The 23535-nt window shown below is 42.4% G+C and overlaps 1 protein-coding gene across 19 annotated transcripts in view; it reads right to left on the minus strand.

The window, feature by feature from the left end:
* The window catches only part of kif1b (kinesin family member 1B), a 278399-nt gene that overhangs the window by 93049 nt on the left and 161815 nt on the right, over positions 1–23535 (minus strand). For 17 of the 19 annotated variants that reach the window (XM_073032205.1, XM_073032200.1, XM_073032199.1 and 14 more), the window contains 2 exons: positions 3310–3412; positions 685–833 (listed from right to left, as the gene is read on the minus strand). In XM_073032205.1, the coding sequence (XP_072888306.1) occupies positions 685–833; positions 3310–3412 (252 nt within the window). Of the gene's footprint in view, positions 1–684; positions 834–3309; positions 3413–12967; positions 18881–23535 lie in introns of those variants that run through there. The other 2 variants (XM_073032207.1, XM_073032206.1) reach the window with 1 other exon arrangement.

Consider the following 23535-nt stretch of genomic DNA (forward strand, 5'->3'; position numbering starts at 1 on the left):
AGCAACCTCACCGGGGTAACAGGAGACAGGTAACGGACGCAGACCCACCAGCAACCTCACCGGGGTAACAGGAGACAGGTAACGGACGCAGACCCACCAGCAACCTCACCAGGGTAACAGGAGACAGGTAACGGACGCAGACCCACCAGCAACCTCACCGGGGTAACAGGAGACAGGTGACGGACGCAGGCCCACCAGCAACCTCACCAGGGTAACAGGAGACAGGTAACGGACGCAGACCCACCAGCAACCTCACCAGGGTAACAGGAGACAGGTAACGGACGCAGGCCCACCAGCAACCTCACCGGGGTAACAGGAGACAGGTAACGGACGTAGACCCACCAGCAACCTCACCAGGGTAACAGGAGACAGGTAACGGACGCAGGCCCACCAGCAACCTCACCAGGGTAACAGGAGACAGGTAACGGACGCAGGCTAACCAGCAACCTCACCGGGGTAACAGGAGACAGGTAACGGACGCAGGCCCACCAGCAACCTCACCAGGGTAACAGGAGACAGGTAACGGACGCAGACCCACCAGCAACCTCACCGGGGTAACAGGAGACAGGTAACGGACGCAGGCCCACCAGCAACCTCACCGGGGTAACAGGAGACAGGTAACGGACGCAGGCTAACCAGCAACCTCACCAGGGTAACAGGAGACAGGTAACGACAGTGCAGTACCTTCTTCTTCAGCTCGACGCTTATAGCATTAGCCTCCTTCAGGTAGACAGCATTTCCCCACAGCAAGTCCCGTAGGGAGGTAAACTGGTGATACTTCCACTTCCTGAACGCCCATTCAGCTAGCTCGTAGTCACGCTGGGTCCAAGGCTCTGTAGAGACAATCAGTAACCGTTTTAAACCTTCACAAACCAGCCATTAAGAAGCATACCAGTGAGTTTCTTTGTCTGCCATCCAGTTCACCTTAAACTCCAAAATAACTGATGTTTCAATATTAATCAGAAAGTAAAATATTAGGTCATCTGATATTTAACATTAGTCAAAAGCTGGCCTTGTTTTTGAGGTGGAGCGAATTCTCCCAAATTCTTCAACAGGGTGCCACAGCAGCTCAGGGGAGAGTGTGACGTTATTCGAGTTTGGGGTGGAGCTCAATCCTGCCGTTATCTGTAAGGGTTTTTTTTAACGTGGGCTTGGGATTTCCTCCCACAGACCAGAGGCATACTGGTTAGCAGGTTAAGTGCTCATTGTGAATTGTCCTGTGATTAGGCTGGGGTTAAGTGGGTGGGTTGCCAGGTGACGCAGTTCGTTGGGCTGAAAGGACATAGTCTGTCCTGCATCTCTAAGTTAATGAATAGATAAACAAATGCCCTTTCGGGAACTGATTGGGAAGTCACTGAGTTTTCGGATTGATGAATGAATTGGCCTTTACCAGGCTTGTACGATTCTAAGCCCCCAGAGATATCAGGGCATTTTGCGCAGGCTGAAGAGGGATCCTTTAGTCATTTGTCACAGGTAACACTGGACTCCTGGATCTTGTTCAAATGTTGAGAGAGCCGGGGAGCGTTTTCCCTGGAGCGATTCCGGAAATGGTCACGCTTTCGTGTCTCCTGCATAATGGGGAATGTACCCACAGATAACATTCAGAGATTTGACAGTGCAATTCCTGCCCTCATTTCTATTTGAAGGCTAATTTGTTCAAATCATTCAAACGCTTTAAACCTTAGGTTTCAAACATTTGGGAGAATATTTAAAAACCTGCATTCTGTTCACTATTGTCTTAATTGATTTTTTTTCCTGACCAGATGCAGCACGGCATTCACTTTTCTGAGTGGTTCAGATGTCATTTTAACACATTATCTTCCTTATTATACTATCCAACACCACTTTACTGTTGCAGCAGGTTCTCGAGATCTTTGCGATTATAGACAATTCTCCCATGACTAAAGAGTACAGGAACAATACTATGGAATGGCTGAAATCTCCAGACCGCAGTTAAAATGCGAGAGGCTACGTATTTCTGGGAAGGAAATGTTTAAACCAGAAGAAATTCCAAAGCAAGAGAGAGACCAGATAAAAGGAGTCTTCAGAAAGGCAGGTCACATTAAAGCAAGAATATCACTCACTCCCCATACTAACACCCCCCACTTGACGACTCTTACAGAGAATACGATCGTTCCTTCACATCTTAACTCCTCCATTGAGCAGAAGCTACAGAGGCCTCAAGCCCCACCAGGTTCAAGAACAGCTACTTCCCTTCCACCATTCAGATCTCGAACCAATTGCCACAACCCGAATCAATGGAGTTCAGCAGCACTATGACACTTTACACTGAAATATATTTTATTTTACATGGTAAATGGTAGGGCATTGAAGAATGCAATAGAACAGAGTGATCTAGGAATAATGGTGCATAGTTCCCTGAAGGTGGAATCTCATGTGGATAGGGTGGTGAAGAAAGCTTTTGGTATGCTGGCCTTTATAAATCAGAGCATTGAGTATAGGAGTTGGGATGTAATGATAAAATTGTACAAGGCATTGGTAAGGCCAAATTTGGAGTACTGTGTACAGTTCTGGTAACCGAATTATAGGAAAGATGTCAACAAAATAGAGAGAGTACAGAGGAGATTTACTAGACTGTTACCTGGGTTTCAGCACCTAAATTACAGTGAAAGGTTGAACAAGTTAGGTCTTTATTCTTTGGAGCGTAGAAGGCTAAGAGGGGACTTGATAGAGGTATTTAAAATTATGAGGGGGATAGATAGAGTTGACGTTGATAGGCTTTTTCCACTGAAAGTAGGGGAGATTCAAACAAGAGGACATGAGTTGAGAGTTAGGGGGCAAAAGTTTAGGGGTAACACGAGGGGGAACTTCTTTACTCAGAGAGTGGTAGCTGTGTAGAACAAGCTTCCAGTAGAAGTGGTAGAGGCAGGTTCAATTTTGTCATTTAAAAAAAATTGGATAGGTGTATGGACAGGAAAGGAATGGAGGGTTATGGGCTGAGTGCAGGTCAGTGGAACTAGGGGAGAGTAAGCGTTCGGCACGGACTAGAAGGGCCAAGATGGCCTGTTTCCGTGCTGTAATTGTTAAATGGTCATTTTAATTGTGTCCTTTCTTATGAGAGGCATAGATCGAGTGGACAACCACTTGAATACTGCCAATCTGATGCTGTATCTACAAGTAAGTTTTTCATTGCACCTGTATATCCATGTTATTGTGCATGTGGTAATAAACTCAATTTTAACTCTTACAAACAATAATGAACATTTTGAACTGTCACCAATAGGACTGATCCCGACAGCTTGTCGATGAAGCAGCTTTAATAAACAAAATCAGAATTAATCTCCTTACCTTCTTCTTCCTCTTCCTCTTCCTCCTCCTCTTCAGTTGTTTCTGCAGCCAGAGAGCGAGTTTCCACTTGCTTCTGCAAAGCTTCTAGCTTACTTTCATAGTCCTGGCAATAAAGACAGAATACGTGTAGAAGAAAGGACAACCGCAGATGAACTACAAGTTTCCATTAGTCCGAGGCTGAGATGCTGGACTGGTTTTCCTGAGAGCGTCAAGATTTACATTCAGTCACTTTCATCTGATTTTAATAAGGCTGGGAAAAATGAAAGCAAAATACCCAAGTTCCTTATTAAATGTAATTAAATATGTATATGGTAAATTCGAAAGTTAAGGAATGCATACCGAATTGAGTTTATAAAGAATTTGGTCTTAAAAAGTCGAGCATCAATATTTTTAATATGGGTTTTCCCTTTTCACTGACTACAGATTCTACAACCTGTAGACTCACTTTCGACAACTCATGTTCTCAGAATTTTTATTTACACAGTTTGTAGGTTCACAAGGTTAATTACCGGAATGGCGGGACTGTCATATGTTGAAAGATTGGAGCGACTGGGCTTGTATACACTGGAATTTAGAAGGATGAGAGGGGATCTGATTGAAACATATAAGATTATTAAGGGATTGGACACGCTGGAGGCAGGAAGCATGTTCCCGCTGATGGGTGAGTCCAGAACTAGAGGCCACAGTTTAAGAATAAGGGGTAGGCCATTTAGAACAGAGATGTGGAAGAACTTTTTCACCCAGAGAGTGGTGGATATGTGGAATGCTCTGCCCCAGAAGGCAGTGGAGGCCAAGTCTCTGGATGCATTCAAGAGAGAGTTAGATAGAGCTCTTATAGATAGCGGGGTCAAGGGATATGGGGAGAGGGCAGGAACAGGGTACTGATTGTGTATGATCAGCGATGATCACAGTGAATGGCAGTGCTGGCTAGAAGGGCCGAATGGCCTACTCCTGCACCTATTGTCTATTGTCTATTTTTGCACATTGGTTGCTTGTCAGTCTTTATGTATAGTTTTTAAAATAAATTCTATTATATTTATTTATTTTTCTTTAAATGCCTACAAAAAAAAAGAGGAATCCCAGGGTAGCATATGGTAACATATACGTACTTTGATAGTAAATTTACTTTGACAATTTTTACTGCTTTATAACAAATGAGTTATGCTTCCCAAATCCACTTTGGCACATTCAGGAAACATAACTTACAATCAGAAAATTAAAGACAAGAGTTTCCAAACCAGTATAGATGAGGTTTTTGCAATTAAATGCTCAGATGATTACATTCAACCTCTAAAGAGTAACGAAAATGGATCAAAACGGGTAGGGTTACCGTTAGCAAAATGACAAGCATATGTGCAATTACAACAACCACCCTCAGAGAGGAGGTGCAGGAGCCTGAAGACACACACTCAATGATTCAGGAACAGCTTCATCCCCTCTGCCAGCCAATTTCTGAATGGACATTGAACCCATGAACACTACCTCACTACATTTTTTTCCTATTTTGTACACTCGGAGTTTGAGGAGATTCGGTATGTCACCAAACACGCTGGCAGATTTCTACAGATGTACCGTGGACAGGAGTCTAACTGCATCACCGTGTGGTACGGGGGGGCTACTGCACAGGATCGACTTAAGTTGCAAAAAGTTGTGAACTCAGTCAGCTTCATCATGGGCACTAGCCTCCATAGTATCCAGGACATCTTCAAAGAGAAATGCCTCATAAAGGAGGCATCCGTCATTAAGGACCACCATCACACAGGATGTGTCCTCTTCTTATTGCTACCATCAGCGAGGAGGTACAAGAGCCTGAAGACACAAACTCAGTGATTCAGGAACAGCTTCTTTTCCTTCATAGCAAAGAAAGTCCAGCAGCGTCTCTACTTTCTGCGAAGGCTGAGGGAAGTCCATCTCCCAACCCCCATCCTCATCACATTCTACAGGGGTTGTATTGAGAGCATCCTGAGCAGCTGCATCACTGCCTGGTTTGGAAATTGCACCATTTCAGATCGCAAGACCCTGCAGCGGATAGTGAGGTCAGCTGAGATGATCATCAGGGTCTCTCTTCCTGGCATCACGGACATTTACACTACACGCTGCATCCACAAAGCAAACAGCATTATGGAGGACCCCACGCACCCCTCATACAATCTCTTCTCCCTCCTGCCGTCTGGGAAAAGGCTCCGAAGCATTTGGGCTCTCACGACCAGACTATGTAACAGTTTCTTCCCCCAAGCTATCAGACTCCTCAATACCCAGAGCCTGGACTGACACCTTACTGCCCTATTATTTTGTTTATTATTTATTGCAATGCCTGCACTGTTTTGTGCACTTTATGCAGTCTTGGGTAGGTCTGTAGTCTAGTGTAGTTTTTTTCTGTGTTGTTTTTTACGTAGTTCAGTCTAGTTTTTGTACTGTGTCATGTAACACCATGGTCCTGAAAAAACATTGTCTCATTTTTACTATGTACTGTACCAGCAGTTATAGTCGAAATGACAATAAAAGTGACTTGACTTGACTCTGCCATCAGATTTCTGAATGGATGTTGAACCCATGAACACTACCTCACTACTTTTCCCCCCCTCTTTTTGCACTACTTATTTAATATTTATGTACACCTTCCTTGCTGTAATTTACAGTTTTCATTATGTATGCAATATATTGCTTTCACATAACTATAAATTTCAGAACATATGCCGGAGATATTAAACCTGATTCTGAACAAACCGATAACCACTCGGCAGTACTCTGTGACATATACAGAGCTAATGATCACCAGACTTCAAGAGAAAGGTAGTTGGATTGGTAGTTAATTATAATAAGCAATTAATACAAATTTGATATTACATTTGGGTATGTAATCTTCACAGTTGCTTTATCATAGTATTTAATTCTACAAGTCTAATAAGACATTACAAACCATACTAATTATAAGTCTATTCACACATAGAAAGTTGTACCTCAGGAGATCAGAATAAATGCAATTAAATATTAGAATATTTCTCATTGGAACTGGAAGCCACTTCAATATTAATATTAAAAATCCATGCATTTTCCAATGAGAGAAGCTCTGGCACTGATGAGGCTCCCATACAAATGGAAGGCCTGAGCCTAACACTGGATTCCTAGCATACACTTTATTGTAAAAAATGATTAAATAACGCTAAACAGATACAAGATCACGGCATGCATCCAGGATAAGATTTAAAAGTGAATTTACCTTCAAACGCTACTTCACACCGGCATGGCATTAACAGGCAGCACCGCTGAGGCATCGATTCAGAAAACTGGTATCAAACTCAATTAGGTCCCAGACACCAGAGCTCACTTTCTGAATGACTGAAGTACCTCTTCAATTAAAATGCTAAACATTGTCAACTAACCACTTCTCAAAGTTCATGGTACAGTGTGTGGTACATCTTCCATACTGTCTGTGTCTCCGTTTATTGTCTAAAATCTACCTTCTTCGTGCTATTAGGCTGCACGAATTACACTAGGTAGTGACTAGCCGGAAGACCCTGCTAACACCCAATACACAATATTTACGTCAGTGCCATTACTGAAGTCTTTCGTTCAACTGCTTCTATGGTTTTCTATATGTTACGGCTGTCTGGAGAAGACAAATCTCGGAGTTGTATTCTGCATACATACTTAGATAATAAAATGAACCTTTGACCCTTTGTTATACTGTCACATATTTAACTTTATGTCACATACGCACTTTCTGCCAACGTACTTGTTTATTGAGATATAGTGCGGAACAGGCCCTTTGAGCTGTGCCACCCAGCAATCCTGATTTAATCCGGGCCTAATCATGGGACAATTTACAATGAATAATTAACCTACTAACTGTCTTTGGACTGTGGGAAGAAACCCACGCAGTCATGGGGAGTACGTACAAACTCCTTACAGACAGCAGTGGGAATTGAAACTGGGTCACTGGTACTGTAAAGCATTGGGCTAACCACAACACTACCTTGCCACCCACTTGTACATCTACAGAAAACTTTCTTTTTTATTATCTACTAATATTATTCTGCTGATATCATTGTACGCACGAGGTAGGTATTGTGTTTTACACTTTGGTTCGTGAGGAACATTGTTTTGTTAAGCTGTATACGTGTATATGGTTGAATGACAATAAACTTGAATCTGATCTTCTAAAATGGCCTCCTTAGGATAACAAACTGAATGTTTTCAAACTCCCTCAGAAAACTCATGCCAAATCCTTCATCTGTATTCGTTTGCTTGGTCCCTCTGAACCTCTGTGTAAAACTGCTATATTCTGCTCGCTGTGCAAATGCACTTCTAAACTGGTGTCTACTCCTTCATTCGAACCTGCACTTGCCCATTTCCATCGCTTCTTTCCATCTCCTAACAATTCTTAGCCGAGGCACCGTAGTGCAAAACTCTACAACCAGCAGTAATAGTTTCTGCCCTGTCGGTGGTGATGAGTTATCTTTAAAACTTCAAACACATCACCCCATGACCTTCTAAATTCCATCAAGATGCATGGTATGGGGGCAGTTGAGCATTGGACCAGAAGTTCCTACAAAGCACTGTGAGAGGATTATTGGGATTCCCCCTACCATCCATCTGGGCCGTTTATCAGGGCCCTTAGTATTATTAAGGATACCACCCATCCATCCAACTTCCTTTTCGACTTTCTACCATCAGACAGGAGACTCCAATGCATAAAAACAAGAATGGTCAGGATAAGAAACAGTTTCTTCCCCCAGGTCATGAGGCTTCTGAGCTCCTGGCCGCATCACATTCAAAGTATCACTGATTAATCTGTTCAATACCTTGCAATATTTAATAAGTGTAATTGTAATTTATGTCTGATTCATCTGTAGATCTTATCCTTACCTTCATAAGTTATCATGTGCTACATGTGTTATGTGTGACACTGTGCTTTGCACCCTGGTTTGGAGAAATTTGTCTCACTTCTATATACGTTATATGGTAATATGTGTGTGTAGGCCTCCGTTAGTCTCGATAGACCATGGATTTGCACCTTGGAAGGTTTCCAGGTGGGCAAGGTTTTTTTTTTTAAGGGAGACCGGCAGTTGCCCAAGCTGCAAGTCTCCCCTCTCCATGCCACCGATGTTGTCTAAGGGGAGGCCATTAGGACCCATACAGCTTGGCACCGGTGTCGTCGCAGAGCAACGTGTGGTTAAGTGCCTTGCTCAAGGACACAACACGCCGCCTCAGCCAAGGCTCGAACTAGTGACCTTCAGATCACTAGACCAACGCCTTAACCACTTGGCCACACGCCAACACATGGTAACATACATGTAGTTACATAACAATAAATTTCACTTCACGTTCATGTATCTGAAAATGCTAGAGAACAAAATCAGTTTGTATTTGTAATTTGAGAAAGAGCTTTGTAAATAAAAAAACTAGACTACATTAAAATGTGCAGTCCAACTCAATTACTTCACCAAGATGTTGAAATGTGTTCATTTGGAACACGTAGAATACTACAGCACCGTACAGGTCCAACCCTATCACCTACTCTAGCAACATAACCCTTCCCTCCTCCATAGCCCTCCATTTTCTCCCATCCATGTGTCTACCTAAGAGTCTCTACAATATTCATAATATATCTGCCTCTACCACCACCTCTGGCAGCACATTCCACTCTGTGTAAAAACATTTATTCCAATATCCCCTTCCCATACTTTCATCCAATCACCTTAAAATTAAGCCCTCTTGTATTAGCCATTTCCACCCTGGAAAAAAGCCTCTAGCTATCCAATTGCCCGTCGTATCCACCTCTAGCAGGTCACCTCCCGTCCTCCTTCACTCCAAAGAGAAAAGCCCGAGCTCACTCAACCTATCCTCACAAGACTTGATCTCCAATTCAGACAGCATCCTGGTAAATCTCCTCTGCAGCTTCTCAAAAGCTTCCACATGAGACGACCAGAATTGAACACAACACTCCAAGTGTGGTCCGACCAGAGCTTTATAGAGTCGCAACTTTACCTCGCAGCTCTCGAATTCGAAACTTCAGCACTGGCCAGGGGTCAGAAGTCAAGGATACCAATGTTTTCATAATCAAAATAAACTTTGAAATAACTAAATACATTTAAACATTCCAGTATCAACTTCTGATTCTGTTACCAGTCATATTTCTTTTTATTCATCTACTAGACGCGGTTAATACCCACTCCCAGCAGAAGATGGTGGTGAGCAGCCTTACTGAACCATTGACAGCACATGTGGTGAAGGTATGCCCAGGGTTACTTAGCCGGGAGCTCCAGGAGATGGATGAAAGTGATGGTGTGGTGAGGGTTTCAGTGAAGAAGAAACGATGGCTTTACAGCATGTCACTTGAAGGGGAACAGTGTGGGGAGGGGGACGTCCTACAGCAGGCAGCAGTTGCTTAAAGGTCAAAATGAATTTATTTCCAAAGCACGCATACTACCCTGAGATTCATTCTTCTGCAGACTCCTATACCTTCTTCCAAACGGCAGCACGGCCTGGATGGTGGGGGTCTGTGATGATGGACGCGGCTTTCCTGTGGCAGTGCTCCTGCTGAAAGCCTTGCAGCTGGATCAGATCACGGCTTCAGGTGGCGCTGTGGGTAACCACCGCTATTCGTTCTGTAGATGCCAAACACCACAGCAGGGCTGGAGAAGTGGAGGGTTGTATGCCTGTGGGCTGCCGTGTTCTGGTCGACCTCATGCTTCTTTACCATTGGAGCAGCTGAACTCATCCACGCTGGTGCAATACATACTACCAGCTCCTGGTGTGAGCCAGCAGACAGTGGACCCTTCGTAGGGCAAGGGGCAACACCCACGAGTTCCACTCCAAGTAACATCCATCCTAGCATGGACGTTACCACTGGACCTCATTAGAAACAGAGCAATGGGAATATCATCAACACACAGATTGCTTACCACCACCAACACCTCTCAAGGGCTTTAGGCACCAGCCTCTTGATCTTATGAAAGATTTTTTAAAAACTCATAAAACCCAAGGGTATTTCGGTCCTGACGAAGGGTCTCGGCCCGAGACGTCGACAGCGCTTCTCCCTATAGATGCTGCCTGGCCTGCTGTGTTCTACAAGCATTTTGTGTGTGTTGGTATTTCAATATTGTCATTTTATGAAACAATTTTCATCCATTCGAGGGAGTCCAGGTACATCCTGATGTTTTTGCAAGGGGCAAGTTATGTATCGAGGTTGGGGCAAGTTATGTTTCGAGGTTAGGACAAACTGGTTCTTTAAAATCCCTTTAAAAAAAAATAACTACGGCTATGAATACCATACTTCAGCAAAAGGAAATACCACTTACAAGGCTGATTGAAGTTGGAAAATTATTTGATGTCTTTTTTTTGGGACAAGCCTGGTACCAGCAGACGGGAAAATGTCCGAAGCTATCATTAAGGATAGAGAAGCACTTGGAAAATGATTACGTTAAACAAAATCATTATGGTTTTACGTAAGAGAAATAGTGTTGGACAAGTTCCAGAGAACTTTGAGGATCACAACTGGGTATCAATCTCCATACGATTTCTGAACCCATAAAGACATAAACACGCTCTTCAACTTTTGCATTATTTTGTATATTATAGTAATTTTTACGTCTTGCACTGTAGTGCTGCCACAAAACAGTAAGTTTCACAGCAAGTCAGTGATAACAAACCTGATTCTGATATCTGCCGTTTCAAAAGATTCTTTCATAGAACACCAGAGTGCAGGATGGGCCCTCTGGCCCACACTGTTGTGCCAGCTTTTTAATCTACTTTAAGATCAATCTACCTCTCGTCTCCCACATAGCCCTCCATTTTATTTTGTCAAACACGTGCCTTTGCAAGCAGGCTTTTCCCACCGAGGTTGGGTGAAACCAGAACTTGAGGTCATGGGTGAAAGGTGAACTGTTTAAGGGGAACACGAGGGGAAGTTTCTTCACTCAGAGGGTGCTGAGAGTATGGAATGAGCTGCCAGTAGAAGCGGAGGATTCAAGTTCCACTAACGTTTCAGAGAAATTTGGATAGGTACATGGCTAGGGGGGGTATGGAGAGCTAAGGTCCGAGCCGATGGGACTAGGTAGAATAATAGTTCAGCATGGACTAGATGGGCTGAAGGGCCTGTGTCCGAGCTGTAGTCCTCTATGACTCCATCTACCAGTCTCTTAACGTCCCTAATGTATCTAACCTTTCAAGTTCCCTGTTTTGAGTAACACCCTTTAATGAGCTGCCCAAGAACATGGTGTTATGGGAAACATATATGAACACAGATAGAGGCTGTGTAAAGGTCAGAAAGCAGTTGGAATGAACAAGTACTAATCTCCTTTCACCCCACGTGAGGGTGACCCAGGCCATGCTGGATCCTCCGCCACTCGTGCAGGCTACATTAATGACTTGGTCGAAAAGATGGGACAGCTGTGCTGACAATATAAAGCTGGGTGTTTGGATAAATTCTATCTATCCCACCACTTAATTTTTTAATCAACTTACTTTACACCAGATGATCAGTTTCTTCATGACATTCTTCAGTGACTTCAGCAGTTTCAAGAAAACGAGGGGGCCATTTCAGAAACATTAGTGCACAAATTCAAAGGCCATAGCAACTATTTAACCTCCTGGCTCTGTTATATTTCTGTCTTACTGTCTTTCTGGCTCAGATAGGGGTCAAACAAAAATGAAAATATGACTTGAAGCATAATAAATTATTCACTGCTCCTGTCTTAGTTAGCTTTCAATGACAAGATAGAAATCTCTCTCCCTTATGCTACATAAATTCTTAAATTGAGTAAACTTCTGCATAAAAAGCAATTGTTTGAGTTGAAAAAACAGCAAAACCATTTTGCCCGGCAATAAATATTGTCATATTTGTTTTAAACCCTTTAGGACTTTGAAAATGGTTAAACTTAATCATGATGAATAGCAAAACGAAAAGGAAAATGATATTTAGATTCCAAAACTATAATTGTTTGCATACATTTCTTGGGGAGTTTGAGGAGCTTTGACATGCTACCAAAGGCTCAAGCAGATGGCTACAGATGTACTGCGGAGCCTCTTCCGACCGGTTGCATCACTGTCTGGTGTGAAGAAGCCACAGAACAGGATTGCACGAACTGCAGGAAGGATGCAAACCTGGCCAGCTCCATCACGGGCACTAGCCTCCCCGGCAGAGGACATCTTCAAAAAGCGATGCCTTAAAAAGGCAACATCCGCCAATAAAGACCTCCGTCACCCAGGACATGCCCTCTTCCCATCTAGGAGAAGGTACAGGAGTGTGAAGACATACACTCAATGTCTTAGAACACCTTCTTCCCCTCTGCCCGAGGTGTTACCCGGGGACAAAGCAGCTGGGAAGCAAAGCGGAGTCTGATCAACCCCGGCTGGGTCACCTGGGCGATGGTATCTGATGGTGAAAAACCCAAAACACCCGATGACCTCAGGTTACATCACTGATGACGTGTCCCAGGGCGTCCTAGGATATATTTCAGCAACATAGATACACACCTTCTGCCTCAGAACAACAACTTCAAGACAGATGTCAGTGATATTAAACCTGTTTCTGATTTCTCAGATGTTCAACAGCATAAGGGTCAATGCAAGGTCACTCCAGCAAGTTCAAGCCCAGCAATGCAAAAAGTTCCATAGAGATTCTGAGCACTATATTGAGAAAGACCAACACAAATATGAAAACTCAGCACTTTATTTGACTGAAACCTTCAAACATAAGTCTGAACTGGGCACAATGTATAGACAACAACCAGAAAATAACTGATAGGACGTAGAAGGCATCAGTCAGATTACAGTCATTGTGATTGCAAAGTTATGAAAATACTCACAAATTTACAATATTAGAAAACAATCTGGATACAATCAATGTTATCCTTTATTGAATTAATTCTTAAAGCACACTAAAAACCTTATTACGATGTAAGGTTGTCCACAGAGACCCATTTTTAAACCATACATGACCCATCCACAGGAGGAGAAAGTATCTCTTTCTCGGTGCAAGAAACAGACCAGCGCCGTTTCCTTAAAATCGATCTGCATTATTTTAGACCAGTGGCAACTTTTTTTAAAAAACAGCTAATTGAAGAAACAAAACTAGCTACATGCATCATTATTAAGGTCAACATAAACTTTCCTACTAAAAGTAATGGCAATGCTGGAAAATGGGATGTTTTAAAACCAGGATATATTAGAAAAGTGTTCAGAGGAAGACACCGGTCAATCTGTAGCTTTGGAGGTACTGTGGGCACTTCAAGTTCTTAAGAAACTCTACATCTTTCAGAGTGCACATGAATCAAAGGACTTTCACTATGTTAGTTAAATGAGCCTGCACTCTCTCAAGACAGTATTATGCTTTAAAAATATAAATGTATAATGTATTGTCAGTAAACAAGAATGAAACACTATCCAATACAGCAGCTGTTCAAACTTCATCAAGTAATCCAAGAATGTAATTATTCTAGATTGACCTTGCATAGATAATTTCTCTTAACATATACGAAGTTATTCTCAAATAATTGAGAACTGATGTTGAGACAATATTAACTTTACCAATTTTGCCATTTATCCAAAGTCAGAAGTTTTGTTTTAGTCTATCAAGTCCACTTAATCAATTCTTTGGAAGTTAATAACTGAAATCAGACAATCTCAATGCTAAAAAAACAGAAATTATTAAACTTCATTTGAAACATGACAAAAGGCACCAAATTGCAAAACTACAATGCAAAGCTTCTAGAGCATAAAGATGAATTAATTTTTGAATATTTAAAATGAATTGAGGCAGACATTAGAAATAAGCAAGTGTATATTAATTTTAAAGAATATTAATTATGCATATAGTTAAGGAAATAATAACATGCTCATTAACAAATTGAAGGAAGTTTTACTTAAACAACCCTATGGCTAGCTTCAATCGAGCCAAATCAAAAATCAACTCTTTCCATATGGATCTTCACATGCCTTCATTCGTTTACGTTATTCACAACCCTCATTCACATATTAAGTGATAGAACATACCGGTATTAAGCCAAAATGTAGTCTTAATGTGATTAAATTGGGACCCAGGGAAAAAACCCCCCACAAGCTTCAGAAAACTGAGTTTTAAAAAAAGCCCACACTTAAACTATAGTCTCCAGAGTTAAATCCCACAAATGCCAGGTCTGAAAATTTAAGGTTTTGAAAGCATTCTTCCAATATTTTGGGATGAAGATTCTTATTTAAAGAATACCAATATGCTGAAGGAGGCAGTGCCTAGTACCAAAATGATTTGGATTAGTTGGATAGAAAGTTTCTAAATTTAAAGTAAATAGTAATTTATTTTAATTTGTTTAAAACATGAAGTTTAAACACTTATGGTATTGAAGGCACATTTAATTAGATCACTCTGAAATGAAATCTGTATGAAAGACGGAGAAGCTACTTATTTCTAACATTTCTTCTTTACAAGGAAGGAAAGTGATCGCATTATCTGAAATAAGTTCAGACTACAACATGTTAGTAGTTTGTTTGCTCTGTATTAAAGTAGATACGGCACATTATATGTTCCTTTCTGACTGCTTTTTCCTAACTTTCTTGGAGTCACTGACATCAAAATATACAAAGCCTTCAAAAGGTATCTTGAACCAAGTTCTCAAACTCAAGCCATTTAATCTTCATTAAACAAAACCCAATTCTGAAAGGCAATAAGAGAGTAAAACTCCAATAATCCAGTATCAGAGTGCTTGGTGCAGCCATTGGCTTACTCTTTATTCCATATTAACGATCTGAGGGTGCAGAGATCAAGTAGGATGAACAGTAAGCATCCGGAACACCAGCGATCAGGAACATGGTTAGATATGAAACATAAACACGAGATTCCGCAGGTGTAGGAAATCCAGAGCAACACACATACAAAACGCTGGAGGAACTCAGCACATCAGGCAGCATCTACGGAAATGAATGAATAGTCAACATTTTGGGCCGTGACCCTTCAGAAATGTCAACTGTTTATTCATTTCCATAGATGCTGCCTGACCTGCTGAGTTCCTCCAGCATTTTGCCATGTTTCTCTAAACGGGAGTGATGTAGTCATTACACCTAATTATCCCAGTGAGCTGAGTTGGCCGATCATTGATCCATTTCATTCAGAATCGGTAATCCCAGCCACAAAAGTGAAGAGGAGTTATTCTAGCTGGCCATACAGTCCTATGTCATGAATAGGAAATTAATTACAGTTCCCATTTAGTTATTTTGTAAATGGAGTTGAGAGAGATAATAAATCAACCATGATCAAATGACAGAGCAGACTCAATGGGCTGAATGGCCTAATTCTGCTCCTATGTCTTGTACTCTTTAAGTGTGGCTGAAACAGGGTTCCAGAGTGTTTATATATTTCCTGCTCCTTTTTAAAATCACCAGGCTCACTGGAAGATTTATTATTCCACGATGTAAGATGGTAACAAGTGAAATAAAAGTCTGCTTGGCCAGCTGGTGGCGTAGTGGGATCTGCACCACACTGTGAGGCGAGGGTTCCGGGTTCGGATCCGGCCGGCTCCTTGCACGCTTTCCTTCGTGCTGGATTGAGCACCGAGCTAGCGACTCAGCCTCGTGAAAAAGGAACAAGAGAAATGCTAAAGAAACGGTCAGGTTGCCACCCACTGCGCCACAAGGCGCGGAAAGGAACAGCCATAGAAGTTTGCTTGGGTATACCTCCCCCACTGTCTGTAAGGAGTTTGTACGTTCTCCCTGTGGACCTCATAGGTTTCAACTGGGTGCGCCGGTTTCCTCCCACAGTTAATCGGTCATTGTAAATTGTCTCGTGATTGGGCTAGGGTTAAATCGGGGGATTGCTGGGTGGTGCAACTTGAAAGGCTGGAAGGTCCTATTGAGTGCTGTATCTCAGAAAATTTAAAAAAAATCAAAGAGTAACATCCAAAAGTCCAAAAAGTTAGACAGATCGGCACTACCAAAGTCCCAACGTTGCTGGATTGTTGGAATTTTACTCTTACAGCCCCTCAGTCAGCTTACTCAGGATACATATCAAAGAAAATATGTTAAAAAAAACATACAGTATTTTTGACACTTTTAAAATTGCAAATGGTTTATGCTAAACATTTAACAGTTACGTTTTATGTTTATGAAGGGGGGGAAAATCTTTACATGCTTTAATTTTAGGTATGTAAACCTGTATTGTTAAGCAGTCGTGTTGTCAAATTCTTTCACTACACCACTTTACTTTTTAACCGGCTGTCCAAATACAAAAATTAAATACAAAATAATACCTGCTCATTTTGATTGAATACAAGTGATCTCAAAAAAAAAATCAGCAGCAATCTACAATGATCTCCCACAAAAAAATAAAAGATTTCTCCCCTCAAATTAAAAAGCACAATAGTGGTGACATTTGGACTTCCACTTAAAAATTAAAGTTCAATTTGGACCTGTGAAAAGGACACTTGAGTTTATGAGGCAGACTTGTAGAAAGTAACTAATTCAGCCATGATTGAATTCTGGAGCAGACTCAATGGGCCAAATGGCCCAATTCAACTCCAATGTCTTACGGTCTAAAGAAAACATCTGAAAGGCGATGTGAAGGAGTGAAATCATTCTGAGATGGAGTTTAACAAATATATTTAAGGGGGTTTTCCTAGATGTATCTATCAAAAGTCAAAATTAAGACGTGTCAGTTTTCAAGGATTAGATGTTAACTGCTTGTGCTCCTTTTTGTCAGCTTGGCAAGTAATTTGATAATTGACAAAACTTAATGATATTAAAATCCTTCCACTCAGTTCTCAACTGAGTAAAAATGGGGAAAAATTGGATTTTAAAATAAAAAGATAGGTGCACTGACCAATTAGCAACTGTCAAAAACAAATGCCAATTTTCAGCACATTAGTTAGGCTGCCAGCTTTCTAAATGACAAAGGTGATCATGTCTGATGACTAAACTGACCAAAAAAAAAAGGAATATTATCTGTAGTAGACCTGGCCATTTCGTTTTCCGAGATTTACAGTGAACAGAAATCCGCTGCTTGAATTCAGGAGGATCCACAGCCTGACGTATTGGAAGCTCTTGGAGGGTGGTTGGCTGTGGGTAGGCCTCAGCTGGTTTGGCAGAGGGTGCGGGGGGGAGATGTGAGGCACGTTCCAGTGGTCAAGTGCATCTACACAGTTGTCTCTCGTGCTTTTAGGTTTGGCGCTGAGTTCTGGCGGCGCATCCTCGGCGGGGTGGTGAAATGGCTGTGGTGGGGCCTGTCAGTTCTCAGGTACTCGACGGCGTGAAAGCAATTCTCCGAGGAGCCGCCGTAGTAGTGGCACGGCTGTTGGTGGAGGCGCCGCTGGTGGTGCGTGGGAGACTCGGGCGTCTGCCGGCCGTCGGACGACGGCAACGATTCGGTCGAGTTCGAGGCCTGCCGACGCAGGGCCCGGTTCTGTCCGCTGTTGAAAGAGTTGCTGCGCCAGCGGGATTGCTGCTCGTTTCGGTGGTGCTGCCTGTTGCGCTGGTTTGGGTTGTGCCCCCTGCCCGGACCGTGCTGGCGCCACGGTTGGGGCTGCTCACGCCCGTGCTTCTTCTCACCGCCGATGCCCTCCTCCTCCGTGCCGCCCACCACCACCACCTCCTCCTCCTCCTCCTTCGGGCCTCTCTCCACCACAAACTCCACAGCCTCCTTGTCTGTGATGATGATGTGGGTGCCGGGGCTCCAGGAGTTTCGGTGGCTGGGGTTGCTCTTGAAGGGGAAGCGCAGCTTCCTGTCCTGCGGAGGGATGAACCTGTGTGGCCCGTTCTGCCTCCGCAGCTGCTTCGCGATCTCCTGCTGCTGCAGGTTTTTGAAGCGGATCTGCTCCAGCCGCATCCAGCGCAGGCGCCCCCGCCGGAACTCCGGGTCCTCGCTCATCAACTTTGAGACCCTCTCCTCCTTGGTCATCTGATCCTCATCAAGTTCCTTCTCTCCTCTGCTGCCGCTCCGGCAGCCGGCGTCCTCGCCCTCCTCTTCGGGCGGAGCGGGCTTCAGCGGCAAAACCTTCTCCATTTGCAGCATTTTGTTCCGCAGAATCTTAATCTCTTCCTCCTTCGTGCTGTTCTGCTGCTTCACCTCTTGCAGAATGTTTTCCAGTTTGTCTACGTGGCACTTGAGAACATCCACATCACTGGGAGTCTTCACGGTGGACGCCACATCTTCGATCCGCTCCTCTCCGACGCCAACCGTGTCCCACACATCCCTGGCGACCGCTCGCCACGACTCCCTCTCATTGGGATCCTTCTTTCCGTAGGCAGCACAGAGCTCCTTCATCTTAACAATCGCCAGAGCCTCAATCTCCTGCCTAGTGTGTCTGAAATCATTCAGCGCCACCTCGTAACAAATCTCCTTCACGGCCTGGATCTTAAGGTCTGAGAACGTCACCCACTTTGGGTCTTTGGTAATTTTACGTCGCTTGGGAATCTGGTAAACTTTGATCTGTTCGTGCTTTTTCCCACTGCTAGGCAGGCCACACTTTTTTACAATGGTTTGCAACTTGCTGGGGGGCAGCTTTTCTCGCAGGGAGGTTATCAACCGCCAACTCTCTTCACAAGATCTCTTGTCTGAATCATCCCCACTATCAGAGTCTGCATCCTTTAAAAAAAAACCAAAATGCCCCAAAACAACCGAAATTAAAATTAAACCCAAAATTCAAATGGAACAAAAACAAAAATAACTAAAGTTATGAAGAAAACATGAGGGTGGGTGGGGGGGGGGGGGGACTATAACGGAATTAGGTGAACACATGCTCAAAGCTCTTGGCATAAAAATCAAACACAGAATTATGGTCCAGAAATCCCAAAGTAAGGAGATGTTTTCGCAAATATTTTTGAGCTTAACAAGGCATTGTTCAAGGGTGATCTCACTGAAACCTATCAAATGTTGAAAGGTCTCGACAGAGTGGATGCGGAGAGGATGCTCCCTATAGTGGGTGGAGTCCGGGATCAGAGGACACAGACTCAGAACAGAAGAGTGTCCATTTAGAACAGAGACGAGGAGGGGTTTCTTCAGCCAGAGAGTGGAGAACCTTTGGAATTAATTGCCAAAGGAGCTGTAGTGGTCAAGTCATTGGGTATATTTAAGGCAGAGGTTGATAGATTCTTGAAGGGATGTGGGGAGAAGGCAGATGATTCCAGCTAAGAGTGAAATGGATCAGCCACAATGAAATGACAGGGCACACTTGATGGGCCAGATGTTTTCTGAATGAAATGACAGGGCACACTTGATGGGCCTGATGTTTTCTGAATGAAATGATGGGGCACACTTGATGGGCCTGATGTTTTCTGAATGAAATGACAGGGCACACTTGATGGGCCAGATGTTTTCTGAATGAAATGACAGGGCACACTTGATGGGCCTGATGTTTTCTGAATGAAATGACAGGGCACACTTGATGGGCCAGATGTTTTCTGAATGAAATGACAGGGCACACTTGATGGGCCAGATGTTTTCTGAATGAAATGACGGGGCACACTTGATGGGCCTGATGTTTTCTGAATGAAATGACAGGGCACACTTGATGGGCCTGATGTTTTCTGAATGAAATGATGGGGCACACTTGATGGGCCTGATGTTTTCTGAATGAAATGACAGGGCACACTTTGGGCCAGATGTTTTCTGAATGAAATGACAGGGCACACTTGATGGGCCTGATGTTTTCTGAATGAAATGACAGGGCACACTTGATGGGCCTGATGTTTTCTGAATGAAATGACGGGGCACACTTGATGGGCCTGATGTTTTCTGAATGAAATGACGGGGCACACTTGATGGGCCTGATGTTTTCTGAATGAAATGACAGGGCACACTTGATGGGCCAGATGTTTTCTGAATGAAATGACAGGGCACACTTGATGGGCCAGATGTTTTCTGGTCTTGCATACAAGCTATCTTGTTGAAGCAACGCTGCATTTCAAATTTAACAGCATGTGACTACAGCTTCATGTTCTTTTCCTCTTTTGAGCTACTTGTCAGGGCTTCACTGTGGGCAGACCTTTCCACGCCTTACACATGCAGAAATATTTGCAGAAACAAATCAGGTTTTTCATATATTTTGCACCACAATTCTGTAGACGTTTGACAAAAAAAAAGTGATGAAAGGGAAAACAAAAAGATTAAAAATTCACCTTTTAATTGCATGATATATGACACTCCCTTACCACTTATTCAGACAAATTAATCTTTTTTTCCCCTTTTCTTAATTTCAAAGCTGCACCCGAGACATGCTACAAACATGCAAAAAAAGTGAATGTCTCTTTGCAATCTCCATTTTAATGTCAAGATACAAAAGTGTGGTGTAGATGTCAAATGCACGTAGTTAAAATGGGTTAGTATGCTGGAGCACGTACAAATGCAGTTAATTTCAGAGCAGCCAATGCTTGTCTTGTTACTGAAACAAAGTCAAGATAAGTTAATTAAGTAGCTTCTCATCCTTGCAGGAAAGGGAATGAGTAAGAGCCGTTTGTAATCCATTGACCACAAGTTTGTTTTACGTCACTCCTCTACACAACTGACACCATCTAAAAACAGTGAAGTAATTGAGTGAATAATTTCATGAAAAATGCATAGACCGAAATTTGCCAAAAGCTTTAGCAGACTGCTTTGTATTAATTTAATCCTGCAACATTCTAACAATTCCGAAATGGGTGGCGTGTGAGTTCATTTTTAATTATTTAGGATTTGCGTTAAAGCAAGAATGAGATTCTACCGACTCTTAAAATTTGGGAAGGAAGAGGTCAAGTCTACATTTATCACTAACAGTCTACTTTTAAATGTTAGGTACAATAATTCATAATTAACATAATAAATTCAAACCATCCAGAAGATTAATATATCGAAACAAGTAGGTCGTAGAGCACTACAGCCAGAGAAACAGGCCGTTTGGCCCATCTAGTCCGTGCTGAAGTATTATTCTCCCCGGTCCCATCGACCTTCCATACCCTTCCTATCCATGCACCTGACCATACTTCTCTTAAATGCTACAACTGAACCCGCATTCATCACTTCTGTTGGCAGTTTGTTCCACACCCACAACCATCCTCTGACATTTCACCTTTCACCTATGACCTCTAGTCTCTCCTATTTTCAGTGGAAAAAGCCTGCTTGCATTTACTCTATCTATACCCCGCACAATTTTGTATGCCTCTATCAAATCTCCCCTCATTCTCCTGTGTTCTAGGGAATAAAGTCCTAACCTATTCATCCTTTCCCTATAATTCAGGTCCTCCAATCTTGGTAACATCCTTGTAAAATTTCTCAATCTTATCGCTATCTTTCCTGTCGCTAGGTGACCTAGACTGCACAAATTATTCCAAGTTAGATTTCACCAACATCTTACACAATATCAACATAACATCTTAACTCCTGTACTCAAGCAACACACACAAGATGCTGGTGGAACGCAGCGGGCCAGGCAACATCTATAGGAAGAAGCACTGTCGTCGTTTCGGGCCGAGACCCTTCGTCCTGCATGCCTGCTGCATTCCACCAGCATTTTGTGTCTGTTGCTGGAATTTCCAGCATCTGCAGATTTCCTCGTGTTTGCGTCCTGTACTCAATACTTTGATTTATGAAAGCCAATGTGCCAAAAGCTTTCTTTAAGACCCTCAAGGGATTATGGACCAATATTCCTAGATCTATCTGTTCTACTTAAGGAATAAGTTAGTAATAATTACAGAATTAGTTAGGCATCAATATGCTGCTGTCTTAATAGAGGCAACTATTGCTATTGTCAGGTGAAACAGGCAAGATAAAAATAACTGGAAAAAACAAATGCTCGCCTACACATTATAAAAATGTTTTTTAAAAAATGGTCAAAATGATTAAAATCCTATCCTTCAGAATTTCAGATTTGCCTCAGTAGTTCATTTTAAAATGAGACATTGCCAGATTTTGTTAAAGCTATTTCCTGCTCCCATCTTAAAAATAATCAATTACTAAAGAACTACATCAAACAATCAATTAAACTTTATCAAATACCGTAACTGGACAACAATTCAACCTGTTTTTAAACTCGACCTTGAACTCAGAATTCACTTTAAAGCTCTCAAGCTAATCTGTTTAGCAGATGGAAACTGCATACAAAATACCCTCTATTGAAACTTGCTCCATTTGCATGAATACTTAGGTTAATGCGATTTCCTCGAATTCTATATTATTAAATGTTAACGAAAAGGATGTTTAGCACAATTTGTTCCTTTTCAGCATTTATTTAAACAGTGCACATCCTTTCAGAAATAGCAGCTAGCAGCAGGACGAGTGAATGGCAAGGCAAAAACGAGTAACAATAGCAATTCACCATTTTTGTGGGGGGGTTTAGAAATTCACGTCACTTAAAACATCCTGATTCAGCCTCTTCACATGATCTGGTTTCCATATCCGCTGCCTGGCGCTACACACTTAACATTTATCCTTTAACTACAAAAAAGTTTGTTTTATCAAGATGAATTTTTTTTCAAAAGGCATTTAAAAAAAATATATAGGAAAAATCACTGAACAAAGATTTTAACTGGTAACCTCTGAAAATATCAACTATACACTATGGTCCTCAGTTCTTCCTGCAGTTGCTTTACAAGGGCAATCAGGCACAGCAGAGCGAACACTGTGCACAGCGAGGCTTTGAAAATGTGCATTGAGTTTTTCTTTTTGTCCAAAGTTTAGAAAATGCCACTGCCTTTTGCAAAACTGTTCAAAGCAGGCAACAAAAGGCAGAATCATTCTCACAATCCGCTACCAGCATCTCTCTCTCGAGCAAAGAATCAGAACCCAAATTTACATATGTACACAATCTTCAGCCTGTACTTTCTGCAGTGATGACTTTTCATGAAATAAACATGAATTTAGGCCAATTATTTGAACAGCTAGAAATTATGCAGTTCCATGAGATTAAATATATGGTTTTCTAAAGTGTTGCTTGAAGTACGAATTGATAAACATTAACTGCAGGGAAAATCACCAACGATGCTGCTGTTAATAACTTTTTTAAATGAAACGTAGAGGGGTAATCCATACCTCAACTGAAGGGTTTGGACTTTGATTTCGTACAAATAGACAATAGACAATAGGTGCAGAAGTAGACCATTCGGCCCTTCGAGCCTGCACCACCATTTTGAGATCATGGCTGATCAATTACTATCAATACCCAGTTCCTGCCTTATCCCCATATCCCTTGATTCCCCTATCCATAAGATAACTATCTAGCTCCTTCTTGAAAGCATCCAGAGAATTGGCCTCCACTACCTTCCGAGGCA

Source organism: Hemitrygon akajei, chromosome 29 (genome assembly GCF_048418815.1).
Source record: "Hemitrygon akajei chromosome 29, sHemAka1.3, whole genome shotgun sequence".
Classification (NCBI taxonomy): domain Eukaryota; kingdom Metazoa; phylum Chordata; class Chondrichthyes; order Myliobatiformes; family Dasyatidae; genus Hemitrygon; species Hemitrygon akajei.